Source organism: Ursus maritimus, unplaced genomic scaffold (genome assembly GCF_017311325.1).
Source record: "Ursus maritimus isolate PB19 unplaced genomic scaffold, ASM1731132v1 scaffold_16, whole genome shotgun sequence".
Lineage (NCBI taxonomy): Eukaryota > Metazoa > Chordata > Mammalia > Carnivora > Ursidae > Ursus > Ursus maritimus.
In genome coordinates this window covers 30,261,623-30,276,052 of record NW_024424008.1, presented here as the reverse complement: position 1 = coordinate 30,276,052, position 14,430 = coordinate 30,261,623, and the positions used below count along the sequence as shown (strand labels likewise).

Here is a 14,430-nt window from a genome sequence, read left to right as displayed (position 1 = left end):
CATATATATTTATAATTGTCATATCCACTTGTTGGATACATCCTTTAAGAATAATATAGTGCCCTTCTGTGTCTCTAACTATAGTCTTTAGTTTAAAATCCAATCTATCTGATATGAGAATTGCTACCCCAGCTTTCTTTTGAGGTCCATTTGCGTGAAAGATGGTATTCCATTCCTTTACTTTCAGTCTGAAAGTATCTTTGGGTTCAAAATGGGTCTCTTGTAGACAGCAAATGGATGGGTCATGTCTTTTTATCCAATCTGCAACCCTGTGTTGTTTTATGGGAGCATTCAGGCCATTTACGTTGAGACTGAATATTAAGAGAGATGATTTTAATGATGCCATGTTGCCAGTAAAGTCTTTGTTTCTATCGATTGTGACTTTCTGTTCTGTATCACTCTTGGGGCCTTTTTACCTTTATAGAACCCCCCTTAATATCTCCTGTAGGGCTGGTTTTGTGGTTACGAAATTGGTCAATGACTGGCAATTCTGGAAGGTCTTTATTTCTCCATCAATTCTGAATGACAGCCTTGCTGGATAAAGGATCCTTGGCTGCATGTTTTTCTCTGAAAGAGCTTTAAAAATGCCCCCCCCCAACCCTTTCTCTCATTCCCTCATTCAGGTTTGTGTAGACAGGCCTGACGTAATTTTAAAATGCCCCCCCAACCCTTTCTCTCATTCTCTCATTCAGGTTTGTGTAAACAGGTCTGACATAATTCTGATACCTTTGCCTTGGTCCGTGAGAGATTTCTTTGCCCTGGCCGCTTTCAATACTGTATCCTTTGATCTAATATTTGCGAATTGCACTATGACGTGACGTGGCGTAGGTTTGTCATGGTTGAGCTTGGGAGGGGTCCTCTCTGCCTCTTGGACACGAATGTTTGTTTCCCTTGCTAGATTAGGGAAGTTTTCAGCTACAATTTGTTCAAATATCTCTTCTAGACCTCTGTTTTTCTCCACCCCCTCGGGGATGCCGATGATTCTAACATTGGATCATTTCATTGAGTCAGTAATCTCCCATAACCAACATTTGTGGGCGTGGATTTTTTTAAGACCATCTTCTATTTTCATTTTTTCCTCTATTAACCCATCCTCCAATTCACTAACCCGTTCCTCTGCTTCTGCGACCCTGGCCGTCAGAGCCTCTAGTTTTGCCTGCATTTGGCTCATAGAATTTTTAATTTCTGTCAGATTCGCTCTCATTTCTGTCCTTAGGGATTCTATATTCTCAGTAACCTTTTCGTTAATAGTTTTTTCAATTCTACTCATCATTTTGACCATCGTTACTCTGAATTCCATTTCTGATAATTTGGTTACATCCATATCCATTATTTCTGTGGCAGAGGCCACAGAATCACTGTCTTTTCTTTGCTGGGGGGGGCTTCTCCTTCTTGTCATTCTGATGAGGAGAGGTTGCGGGGTTGTCCAGAGCCCAAATTATTGACTGGGTCCCAGGCTGTGCCCCTTGTTTTATAGGGATCTTAGGGATGTGGGCTTCTTCTTTAAAGATTTTATTTATTTATTTATTTGGCAGCCAACCAGCGAGAGAGGGAACACAAGCAGGGGAGTGGGAGAGGAAGAAGCAGGCTCCCAGCGGAGGCGGCCGAATCTCAGCCTCTGTCTCAGAACAGAGGGATTGCGGCCCGTTCTCCACTGATGTTCTGGCCACTTTAACTCTGTTTGTGTTGGTGCTGCTCAACCCTGCAGCGTCCCGGGATGTGCGCCTGACACCCGGTGTCCCAGCCCTCACTTCCAGGGCCAGCGCGTTTCTGTCCTTTGTGTTTCTAACACCACCAGCTGCCAGCCACCCTGCGCGCGCTCCGGAGCTCCCGGTCTCAGTCTGAATCCAGTGAGCACACTGGAGCTCCGTTTCAGTCTGGTCACGCGCGTTCCCCGGCTCATGGTCTCAGTCTGCTCTCTCGCGGGTGCCAGTCCGCGAGCCCGCCCGCTCCCCCGTGCAGGTGGCTAATGCTTCCCGGGGCCGAACGCAGTGGCTCCCTCCCCCTTCCATTTATCTTCCGATATCTGTGCGTGGTTTCACGGCTCCCCGCTTCGTACCTCAATACTCAGCGCTGGAGATGTTCATTTGTAGAGATCCAGATGTATCTTCCTGCGTCTCAGGCTGATTCCGTGGATGTTCAGGCTGGTCTGGTACCTATTCAACTCGACTCAGGGGACCGGCTGAAAAAGGGGTCCCCTACTCATCTGCCATCTTCCCAATCCCCCAATAGTGTCGCTTGATTACTATTAACCTTGAACTGGTTTTTTTTCATGTGTTTATAGGTCAATGGTATTTAGATAGATTTTATGAATAATCTATTGATGTCTCTTGTCCATTTTTCCATTGGGAGATTTACTCTCTTCTTTCTTATTTGTCAAATATATTCACATATTAATCTTTTGTCCTATGTGTTAAGGTATCCCCTTACCCACCATTTATCCTTCACTTTTAACTTCGTTGAGTTCCTATTTTCTGTACAAAAGTTTTCAATGTTTACGAAGTCAGATTATCAGTCTTATCCTGTCTGATTTCTTTTGTGAGCACTTAAACTCTGACTTGTGGTTTTCCTCTGTTCTGCAGCTGGCATGCTGGGACAGTACAACGTTGGTAACTGCAAAGGTGACATTCCTCACCCCAAAATGAAGGGTCAGCAGAGGCACTACTTTATAGCAGCTGAAAAAGTTCTTTGGGATTATGCTCCTCAAGGCTATAACAAATTCAGTGGTCTTCCCCTAAATGCTTCTGGCAGGTAAGTACTCTTTGCTGGTGTTTCTAAGCTTCTCTTAAGAGAGGCATCTGTTAGACTTTTTCCTGTGACTTCACTTGTATTCCCAGCCCATTTCCTATGAGCACATACTCCATAGATGATGTAACGACACCACTTAAAGGGTTCTGAGCCCCTTAAAGAACCTATTGCTGAGAATTGGAAGAGTATTTATTGTGTCATGATTGGCTGCCTAAATCAAAGCAGTACATTCATTCATTCATTCATCAAACATTTCTTGAGCACGTCTTGGGTGCAAATTGCAGTGCTAAGTGCCATGAGAAATACTAAGCTGATAGAGAATAGAATAAGGCCTTTGCACATGTGGAAAAGACAGTTTTGAAGAGAGAATAAGACAGGATCCCTTTCAGTGGAGGTGAACTGGCCAAGGAAAGCTACCCTTTTTGGTTCAAGGATAGCCTGATAAGTTATACCCCCTCTACCCAGAGTGTCCTTTTCCTTCCTATCCAACAAAATGTTATTTTTCCTTCAAAATCTAATTCTAATGTCACCTCTTAAGTGAAGCCTCCCCTGACCCCTGAGTCATTGTTAATCATTTTCTCTCCCATAGCATGTAGTAGTTTTCAAATTAAATCTAGCAATTCATTAAGTAGATGTGGACTCCTGTGACTTATATTATAGAATCCTGTGCAATGGTGTCTGTGAAAGCATTTAAAGACGTGCAGTATGATACCAAGAATGATCATTATTACCCCATGATCTCTTTTATGTTTGAGGGAGTGTTTTTAAAATTCTCTTTGTGATGGATAAGATACCCTTCATTTCTTTAATCATAATTTTATTCATTTATTCATTCTTCCATCAAACCAATGCCCTTGAACCTAACCTAAAGAATATGTATGAACCATATATGAACCTGTTTGATATTGACATTCTATTGACCAGTATTTCTCCATAGGCAGAGTAATGAGAATTGGCATTGGGAATTTTGTCTTAGAAGCCTTCCAGAATTCTGAAGCACCTTATAAAATATGAACTATTAAACTATATTTAACTGATATTTAATGTGACATGTGAAAACAAACATAAAAACTGACATGAGGGTTGCAGGAAGGTCTAAGGCAGTGTTCCCACCCTCAAGTCAGAAAGAACCCATGTGTGCAGAAGAGAAGTAATTTGGCAAGTTGCAAATAAGATTAAGACGAGTTGTCCAGACAAGTGAGTTCTCTGGGCATTCAGAGAGAGCTGAGACAGCCAGGGAACACTTCATGGAGGAAATGGGACTTGAGCAGAGTCTTGAAGAATAGTGGAAATTATATAAGTGAATCGTAAGGAAGGAAATTTTAAATGCCAGGGTTAGTGACATCAAAATGATTGGATGGAGGATTTGCGCAGGGGAGTGGAGGTTTGCCTAGCGCCATGGAGAGAGGATTGGGTAAACTGGATCTCAACTGCAGAGGTCCTATAATCCTTTTGAACTTTATCAGATTGGCGGCTGTAAGAGGAAGATGTTAGAGCAGGTAAATGGCCGTGGAAATAACCATCTTGGAGATTAATGTTGTAGCTGTGCGTATGCTGAGGGCGAACCCGGAGTGAGCTGAGGCCAGAGGGAGGGCGCGGAGTGTGCAGCTGCAGCTCTGTAAAATATTGCAAACACAAGGTGACAGGGGCAGGTACGGAGGTGGTGACAGCGGGGAGAAAGGCAAGGAAAAGAGGCCAAAAGGGTACAGAGAAGGAAGGATGAACAAACAAAATAAGGAGATGAGGCAGAGAGAGAAGACAAAACCAACCTGCAGGAGTGCTGGCACCATCAGCAAAAATAAGGTATCTAGAGATAGTGCTCATCAGAATTCACATCACCATAGTTCACAACTTTGGAATTTGGTATTTCACATATATAGCTTATACAATAACTCTCCATTGACTAAACTATTTGATTAACTAGACACTCCATTCCTTAATCGTGCCAGATATCAAAGAGCTTACTATATGCAGAAACTATTCATATTGACATCAGCAAGAGATAGAGGGATACTTACCCTGCAAAGAAACCAGTTAGCTCTTTACTTTGTAGAACACCGTTCTGGAACTCCAACTCCGGTAAGTATGGAGTTCACCTGCGCTTTCTTTGGTTGCGGGACCTCTGGGGAAGAAAGTACGGTGGCTAAGAGAGGAATGAGCTTGACCATCATCCAGCCCTCTGGAGACTTTCAAGGCTGGCTGACTATTCCGGGGAACTTGGTTGAAGACTGGACCATCTTTCCCGGGGAGATGGGGGGGTGAATGAGCTAAAGATAATAAAAGGAAGCTCCATGATTAAGACATCTGGTGAATATGTAGAGATGTGCTCTCAGGTTCCTATTTTTTACACAGTGACTCCGAGCTCTACTTCACACAAGGGGACAACAGAATTGGAGGAAAATATTGGAAGGCTCAGTATATGGAGTATGTTGATGCAACTTTTACTCGAAGAAAGAGACTCTCTGAGGCAGAAGCCCATCTTGGAATTCTTGGTAGAATAAAACCATCTGTCATGTTTTGAATGGGGGGAGATGCATTAGCGGGGCATATATGTACATGGAATGACTCTTCTTCTCCTGCCTATATTCACTTCCTTCTGCCCCTTTTCATCCTCTTCTCCCTGCTCCTCTTGATATCTTTCAGGCCCCGTCATCAGGGCAGAGGTGGGTGATACCCTGCTAGTGACCTTTGCCAACAAAGCCGACAAAGTCTACAGTATTTTGCCCCATGGCGTGATCTATGACAAGGCCTCTGATGCAGCCCCAAACATAGATGGTGAGTCTCAGCCTGGCCTCTGGGAGGAAAGAGAATGAGGGAACAGAAGACTTAGAACTGGATAGATTTGGTTCAAATGCTGGCCCCTTTTCTTACCAGCCCTGGGAGCTTGTGTGAGTTTGTGCCTTGCTCTTCTCCCTACTAATGAAGATACTGACTCTCACCTCACAGGGCTTCAGAAGGAGCTAGAGAGAATTCAGGGCAGGGTCTGCTCTACAGTAGGCTTAGGAAATGTTCATTCCTTTCCTTTTTAAATCTTAAAGTGAGCTACGTTCACGGTCACCCTCACTTCCCTAAGACAGAGAGCTTTTCAACTACAGGTTATAGGGGATTTCTGTGGATAAAGGCTGAGGATAAAATCTGATTTCCAATGTTTGGTTGACATCAAAATCATGCACATGGTCTTTGCTCTGTCTCTGTTGACAAATATTTATTTTTAATCAGTCTTGTGTGCTTACCATCATATACGGCCTCTCCCCATCACAGAGTGGGTAGCACAGACTCCGTACATGTAAGAAAGGTAGCTTCTGCCTAGTGGCTGCAGGAACGATCCTTCCACTCATGATACTGCTCTTGGGAGCTTCCTAGTCTCCTTGAAGTCTTTCCCATCACTGCAACAGACAACATGAGTGTCTGGGATACATCATGCCCAAGGTTGGGGCCAGGCCCAGTCCAGAGCAGGCTTTGAGGTGATGGTAAGGGAACAGAGAAGGAAGCAATGGAGGGAGAATTCCACCTCCCCAGACCCATCATCATCCCCCATCCTGCAGCAACACTCTCTTACCCATACTCTCTCCTTGGTCAACGTGCTCACAATGACTCTGTGTGTGTGTGTGTGTGTGTGTGTGTGTGTGTGTGTGTAGGAAGACCACCAGTGACAGCCCAAATGTCTATATTTTCTATTGCTTACCTTAGCAAACTTACTGGGCACCTTTCTGCAAAGCTCTGGACAAGGTGCAGAGAGTTTCTGGTCTCAGCCTGGCTGGAGACTCAGCGTGTTCATTTGGCAATCTAATGAGCAGGCTGAGTGCCAAGTCTTTGGAATCAGACAGCCCTCGGTTTGAATCCCAGACCTGCCACTTACCAGCTTTGTCACCCAGTGTCTTCACTTACTTCTTCTATCTTATGGTTATTTGGCTTATTCCCCAGTTCAGCCTAGATTTCAAACGCTTTAACGATAAGGTGCTTGCTTAACTTTTTGGGGTATCCTCTGCAGTGCTGAGTATAATGTATTCCACATACTAAGACATTCAGTGAGAGCTTATGGATTTACATTTAATTGTTAGGCAACTATCACTCTTCTCATATTTGCTAAACCTAGTATTTGAGTAGGAAATAGTATCTACAAAGACACTAAATGTAATCTCTGATGACCCTTGGATACAAGTTTCTATCTCATACAACAGCAGACTGTGGCAGTGACCTCCCTGGTAGGATACATAAGTGAAAACAACTGTCCTTCTACAAAAGACATCATCAAAGAGAGACCCCAGGGCTGGAAGACCCAGTCTGACAAATTTAATGTTCTTGGCTCCTGCTTTGAGAGTAACTGTCTCTTTTATCTGCTCAGGATTTCTGAAGCCAGGGGCCCATGTGAAGCCAGGTGAAACTTTCACATACAAATGGACGGTGCCTGAGAGTGTAAGCCCAACAGTCGATGATCCCCCCTGTCTGACCTATCTTTACTTCTCAGCGGTGGAACCCATCCAGGACACCAGTGCTGGCCTTGTGGGGCCCTTACTAGTCTGTAAGAAGGGTGCTCTCAATGCCGATGGGACACAGGTAGGCCATCAAAGGTCACTAACTTCTCCTCAGGGTTGTATGTGGGAGAGAGCAGTAATATGGCTAGGGATTAGAGTATAATAAGGTGTCAGGTATGAAAAGCAGTTTTTCCTCCTTCTTCTTAAAATTGACTTAAGATACAGAATGAGTATTTTATTTTATTTTTTGTAAATTTAAGATCTGAATTTAAATTTAAGGTAAATTTAAGATCTGAAAGTTATAGATGCCCACCCAGAAACTCAGGATTTCTGTTTGTTGTGGCTGGAACTTGGTGGGTCCCTGTCCTTGTGCATTGCTTTAATTCTAGAATCTTCAGAGATCTGCATGGACTAGGAATTGGGACCCTTTCTTATTGGACAAGTTTTCTCAAACTTGGCCACATGTTAGAATCCCAACTTGGTGGCTTTGCTGGTTGCACTGACTAGTGTGGCAAAGTATAGCATTTCAAGCTATGTCTACATGATATTAAACACATTGATGAAAGGAGGAAAATCTAATCATGCAACCATTTCGATTTACTTCACCAATCAGAAATAGCAAGACTATTTATTCACATGGTATATTTTATAATGTTTGGCATTATAAGCACCCACTTCTGGGCTCCAGGGAATTTCTAGGTAGAGGACGCAAAGTGTCTGGGTCCACCTCAGATTTTCATTTCCCTGCACAAAGGTCTAATCCTAGAAATGTCTATTAGAGGCTCGGTGTGTCACTGGCCCTCCAAATGGGCCCTCAATAATGCATGTGTAATAAGACTGAACAGTTACACTGTACCCCAACAGTCATATAAGGCAAAGCAGAATGACCATTCCTATTTTAAAGCTAAAGAAATGGAGGCCCAGAGACACTGAATGATATCCCAAGTAGTAAGTAGTGAAACTAAGCTTTGAGCTTCCAACTTTGTTTGTTTTTCCAATACACTACCCTGCTTCCTATAGTTAAATACTGAGCCCAGGAAGTTGAGTGCCAGAAGCTTCTGTAAGGTAGTTCTGATTTTGCCGCTACATCCATTTGACGATAGCTTGGATGCTTGCTAGAAGCACCTCATAGAATCTGAAGCTTGTTGCCTGAGCCAAACACTGCTCATAGACAGTCCATTTATGCGAAGTTCATGAAAAAATTAATAGTAACCTGAAATACCCCACACCTGGGACTTGACTGAGAGAGAAATCCATTTGGCCAAAGTTTTTTCAATGCAAAAAGTACTTATGAAACACATACTAAACCAGGCCTTCTATAGGTCAAAGCTTAGGTCTCTCCTCATCAGGTAGATCGAGAACATGAAAGACGTATTTACATCTCTTTCCAGGAAATTCTCCCGGGGGTGAATGGATATCACAGAATCTAACCAGAAGCTAATGGGGCCCTTTGCTAACACCCATGCTTTCCACAATGGCCACTTAATCAGACTCCCTACTTCTACTCTCTGTCTGTCTATCCAGCCATCTATACCTATCTTATTTTGAATAATTACTTTGAATAATTTCAGACTTATGCAAAAGTTGCCAAAAAAAAAAAAAAAAGAAACCCCACAAAGAATTCCCATATATCCTTCACCCAGATCCCCCAAATATAAACCTTTTGCCTCATTTGCTTTATCAGCTTTCTCTTCATTTTTCTGTTGTTGTTGTTGTTGTTTTTTCCTGACCTGTTTGTGGTAGGTTGTAGACTTGATGTCTCTTCGGCGTGTTTCCAGAAAGCTAAGTCACTTTCTGACATAAATACAACATAATTATCCAGGTCAGGAAATGAGTCTTGATACTGTACTATTATCAAATCTGAGCACACTTGAAAATTTAGCTGTGTTTCCGGTGTTCTTCATAACAAAAGGAAAATATATTTTGCCTGGTCCAAGCTCTCCTAGATCATGCATCATCCCCTCTTCATGCCCCTGTTTCTCCTGTGATCTGTTTCTTTACAGGGAAGCAAGTGTGACTTTCTAAAATGCAAATGAGATCAAACATATCCATGTTAAACACCCTCCAGTAGCTTCCTATCACACTTGAAATAAAAATCTACATTTCTTAGCAGCCTCTGACTCTTCCTTTGATATGACTCCACACTCCCTTATGCTTGCTTCTGCTCCATCCATATAAGCCTTGCTGTTCCTTGAACAAGACAACCTTATCCTTGGCTTAGGGCCTTTTTACTAGGCTCCCTCTGCCTGCAATGCCTTCCCCTCACCTTTGCATGGCTGGCTCTTCCTGTCACCTCCTTAGAAAAACCTTCTCTGATCACCAAGCTAAAGTCATACCCTATTACATCACCTGATTTTAATATCGCTTACCACCATCGGACAGTTTCTTTGTTTGTTTTTTATGTGTCTGGTATGTTTCCTCTAACAAGAATATAAGTAGCATGGAGCATGAAAGTTGTCTGTCTTATCTTCATTTCAAAGAACAATGCCCAGTACACTGTTGATACTCAACCGATATTTATGGTTGAATAAATAAAATATAGGATAAGCACTCCAAAATCATATTAAGAATTTTGGGTAGCAGAAAATGCCACATTACACACACTCAAACAGTAAATGTGTGGCCTGCGAGTAGACACTAAAAATTCCAGGATGACCTTATTTGCAAAACTCACTTCCCGTATCCACATTTCAACACTCAGAGTTGTGTGATGGACCAGGATTCAGACCTCCCAGTTTCCCTGCTGCTATGGGAGCCTAAATTGTACTGATGTAGTACTCTTCACGAAAGAGCTTTGTGCTGTGTACTCTAGCCACCACTCAGATGCATTCCATGCACAAGTAGCAGGGTGGATCAATCCGAGTTCTTCAGAGAAACAGAACCATAAGGATGTATATAGAAACAGAAACAGACTCATTATAAGGAGTTGGCTCACGTGATTATGGAGGCTAACAAGTTTTAAGATCTGCAGAGAGAGTCAGCAAGCAGGAGACCCAGGAGACACAAAAGTCCAGCAGGCTCAGGACCCAGGAAGAACCTGTGTTTGAGGTTGAGTCTGAAGGCAGAAAAAAGTCAGTGTTTCACTTCAAAGGCAGGAGGAATTCCCTTTTACCTGTGGGAGGGTCAGACTTTTTGTTCTATTGAGTCCTTCAACTGATTGAATGTGGCCCACCCACACTGGGGAGAGCAATCTGCTTTACTCCATCTACCAAATTCAGATGTTAATCTCATTCAAACACATCTTCATAGAAACACCCAAAATAATGTTTGACCTAATATTTGGATACTGCAGCTCAGTCAAGTTGACACAAAAAATTAACCATCATTCAGGTTCACTTTCTAACCTTTTCCTGGGTTAATTTCCCACCCTCATAGACCCGGTTACTTTCCAAATTACTCACAGGTCATGAGGTTCTTCAACTCAACACCTTTCAGTGGTTGCTTCTTATTTTATGGACAGTTGCAATCACAGCTAATAATCACAATTAACATTGAGCACTTAGAATTTGCCAGATGCTGAGTTTACCTATATTATCTAATTTAACCTTCACCAAAAAACAGGAAGTGGTGACTACTTTTATCGTCCTTTTGCAGATAAGGGAATTACAGCTTAGAGAGGGTAAATCACTTGTCCTAGTTCCCACAGTGGATCAGCAGAATGATATTAGAACCCCAGAATCTTTTAAAATATATTCGATCTCTTATTTCTCCCCAGTTTTTTATATTTTACTTTGAAAAATTTCAAGCCTACATTGTTCCTTTTCATAGTTTATGATCTTAAACTACTGCCTTCTAAAACACCACATGATAAAAGCAGTAAATGTATATAAGGTATGGTATGAGAATAAAGCAAAGGCTACCCACATCTTCGATGATACATTAGGAAAGCCTCACAGAGGTGGGACAGCTAAACTGGCCCTTGAGGTTGGTTAGGGAGGGAGATGTTCAAGTCGAAGGGATGCACGCATGAAAGACAGAGACCTGCAGAACACAGTGAGTTCAGATTGCTGTAAGGAGCTTGGTCTCACTTTGGTCAAAGAGCCAGGAGGGAAGGACCAAGAGATGAGGCTGAGCAGGTAGGCAAGGACAAGATCACTCCACGTTTAGACTGTATTGTCCAGTTTCAGAAGGAGAGAGATACGATCAGTGGCATTGCTGGGGATCCCTCCAGAGCAGGCAGCAGGGTAAAGGGTGGGTTGGAGGGGAGCACATTAGAGATAGGAAGATGGTTGAGGGACAGAAAATACAGTTGCCTCTCTGATTCAGCTTTAAAAAAAAGCATATTTCAGCAATGTGGGATGCTGTGTGGTCAGACATGCTCAAATAGATTAGTAATAGACACAGTGGGAAGTAATCCATGGTCCCCTGAATTTCAACTTATGCTAACATAATTTAGCAAAGTCTCACAGGTTATATGAATTCATTATTTCACTCAAAAACATATAGAGAACCTGCTTTTCCAGGCATTTTTTTAAAACTGGGGACACAGAGAGGAACCCAAAATGCCCCTACCCTCACAAAGCTACAATGTGGTGGGAAAACAATAAAAAAAAAAGGTCATAAATAAAATATTTCTGGTGGAGATAAATGCTATGATGAAGAGTATAGTGGGAGTGAGTGAGTGAGTTTGCAGGCAGGGTGGAAGCCAGGTGACCGTTTTAGACAGGGTGGTCAGGGAAGGGCACTCGAGGAGGTGACATTTGTGCAGAGAACTAAATGGAGTAGGGGAGTAAGCCAGGCAAGGCCTGGGAGAAATTTCTAGGAAATGGGAACAGCACATGAAAAGTTCCTGAAGCAGGAGTGAAGCTGGGTGATCACAGAAGAGCAAAAGACCAGGGCAGCTGGAGTAAGCAAGGGGTGAGGACCAGGAGACACAGTCGGAGAGAGAGAGAGGACAGGGCATGGAGAATAAAAGAGTGACAACCAGCCTGAAAACAGGAGTCCCAAGTATAGGAAAGTTTCTGAGTAAGGACTTATTTTCTCTGAGCAAGTCTCATGGGGAGGGAGAAGGATGTAATTAGGAAGGTGAAATTTTAGGAAATAAAATGAATTTATCAGAATCATGCTTGGAATCCTGATTTTCAAAATGACCCAGTTGTCCTCATTTACTTCCTGTTCACTTTGGAAGTGAAGTAGAGATAAGAATTCCCTCCAAGCTGTACTGTTGATACGTTCGTTTCTTTCTTCTCTGTAGAAAGGAATAGACAAGGAATTTTACCTACTATTCACAGTCTTTGATGAGAATTTGAGCAAGTACCTTGACGAAAACATTCAGAGGTTTACATGGCACCCCTTCAGTATTGACAAAGAAGACAAGGATTTTGTGAAGTCCAACCGAATGCACGGTATGAAAAATGACTTTCCCTTCTGTAAGGGAAAGGAGTAATTGCATTTGAAGTGAAAATGCTTTGAATGTTTTAACTACCTTAATTTTGGATTCTTGGATATTGTCCTTGGTCACAAGTAAATTATTTCATGACTTCATCTCAGAAGGTATGGTGAAACCCCCCTATCTCCCAACGATATTGTGAAACTTAATTAATACTTCTGAAATACGTCATCAGCTTGAGATGAAGCAACACGGAACATGAGCTAGCAAAGATCACAGTACATTATAAAAGTACAAAATTACTGACAAAACGCCCTCCCTTGGGTTTATAATCAGATCATTAAGTCTGATAATTCAAGCGATCATTAGAGATACACATTAAACAGCAAAGCATCTCTTATCAAGTACGTGAAGGACTGTCTGAAGTGCTAATTTGTAAAAAGCTACCCATTCCCATCCCAGATCTTACTTAGAAGGAATTACTTAATTCTCCTTCTCAGTGTCTCTTATATCAGTTGTAACAGTGGCAAACCACCTTGTAACTGGTGTGACTAACACAGGGTTCTCATTAGTCTTGGGCATATTACCTGAGGTGACAAAATAATGAGCGAAAAGTCCAGACTCAAACAATTACTCAAGTTGCAGGCAACAAAGGGGCCTGAAGCAAGCACTCTAAGAGAACAGGTGCCAAATTGCTTGTTTTAAGACCAAGGATAACAACTATGTATTGCCTTTGAAACATTTCGGGAAAATAACAAAATAGTCCCTATTCTCCCTTCCCCACAAGGAAGTCCAAAAAAGTCCAAGGTTCCAAGTGACCCACAGCGGCCAGCTCACAGACTCCTATGATCCCGGGTGCTTTATGCCAACAGTCTCCTCTTGGACCAATGAAAAGCACAGAGTAACTCATTTTCAATACCATCTTCTATAAAATTTTTGTTATAACCGAATAATGAAATTTGTTTCCAACCTTCCTAGTAGCCAAAAAAAGGAGCAATTCCTTTGTGGAAAAGCTAAGTTGCAAAAGACATTTAATGTAAGATAGGCTTGTAAAGAGAAAGCATTAGACCCCTAAAGGACCACGTCACATCCAACCCCACCCTGGTTTGACAACGTCAAACTTTCATATATTGGACGTGTAGAACATGACACCTAAAACAAAATGCAAGGAAAACAATGTATTTTAATTTAAAATTTACGGTAATTATAAATTAAATGCTATCTCCAGGCTTGCAACAGTACCAAAGAGAAAGTAGCTCACATGGTGGACAGTGCTTTGCCTTACACCTACGATATAGTCTCTATTCAAAGGTGTTTGTTGACCTCCTTCCCTCGAGGGCATCCCCAGGGGCTTGTGAGCTGTCCTTGGGGGTCTTTTATGACAAAAAAGAGGCATGCCTACAGTAGTTCTTGGGTTAGTCAACAAATACTGATTGGGTCAGGCGACGAGGCTGCACACGTATGCAGAACAGCGTAACTTCTTTACCAGACCTTATCATGTGCTTGGGCTACCTTTATATGAAGTGTTTGTTGAATGCGTGAGTGAATATTCCAGAAAGGGAGGCTTTAAACTAGAGTTCCAGGGCAAGAGAAGGTTCTCTACCGGCCAGCCAAGGACTAAATTATTAACACCCCAGATTACAAAAATCTCTTTAACGTTCAATGGACAAGATTTACATAATTTATTTGCAAAAGCATTATCAAAGATTTTTTTCAGAAAATGCAGTGTTCTTCTCAGAAGCCTCCAGGCTTCTTAGACTTTCTACTAACAATCCCAGATATTTGAGTAAAATTACCAAGTACCACTGATTCTACAGACACAGAAATAAAAAGTAGTTTTATCTGATAATGGGATTATAAAAGAAGATCATTCATATG

The 14,430-nt window shown here is 42.2% G+C and overlaps 1 protein-coding gene across 1 annotated transcript in view; it reads left to right on the top strand.

Annotated features, from left to right (window-relative positions):
* The window catches only part of HEPHL1 (hephaestin like 1), an 86,998-nt gene that overhangs the window by 32,833 nt on the left and 39,735 nt on the right, over positions 1-14,430 (top strand). Inside the window, exons 6-10 of the mRNA XM_008688360.1 lie at positions 2,583-2,751; positions 5,101-5,240; positions 5,392-5,523; positions 7,094-7,305; positions 12,418-12,568. Of these exons, the coding sequence (XP_008686582.1) occupies positions 2,583-2,751; positions 5,101-5,240; positions 5,392-5,523; positions 7,094-7,305; positions 12,418-12,568 (804 nt within the window). The remainder of the gene's footprint in view (positions 1-2,582; positions 2,752-5,100; positions 5,241-5,391; positions 5,524-7,093; positions 7,306-12,417; positions 12,569-14,430) is intronic.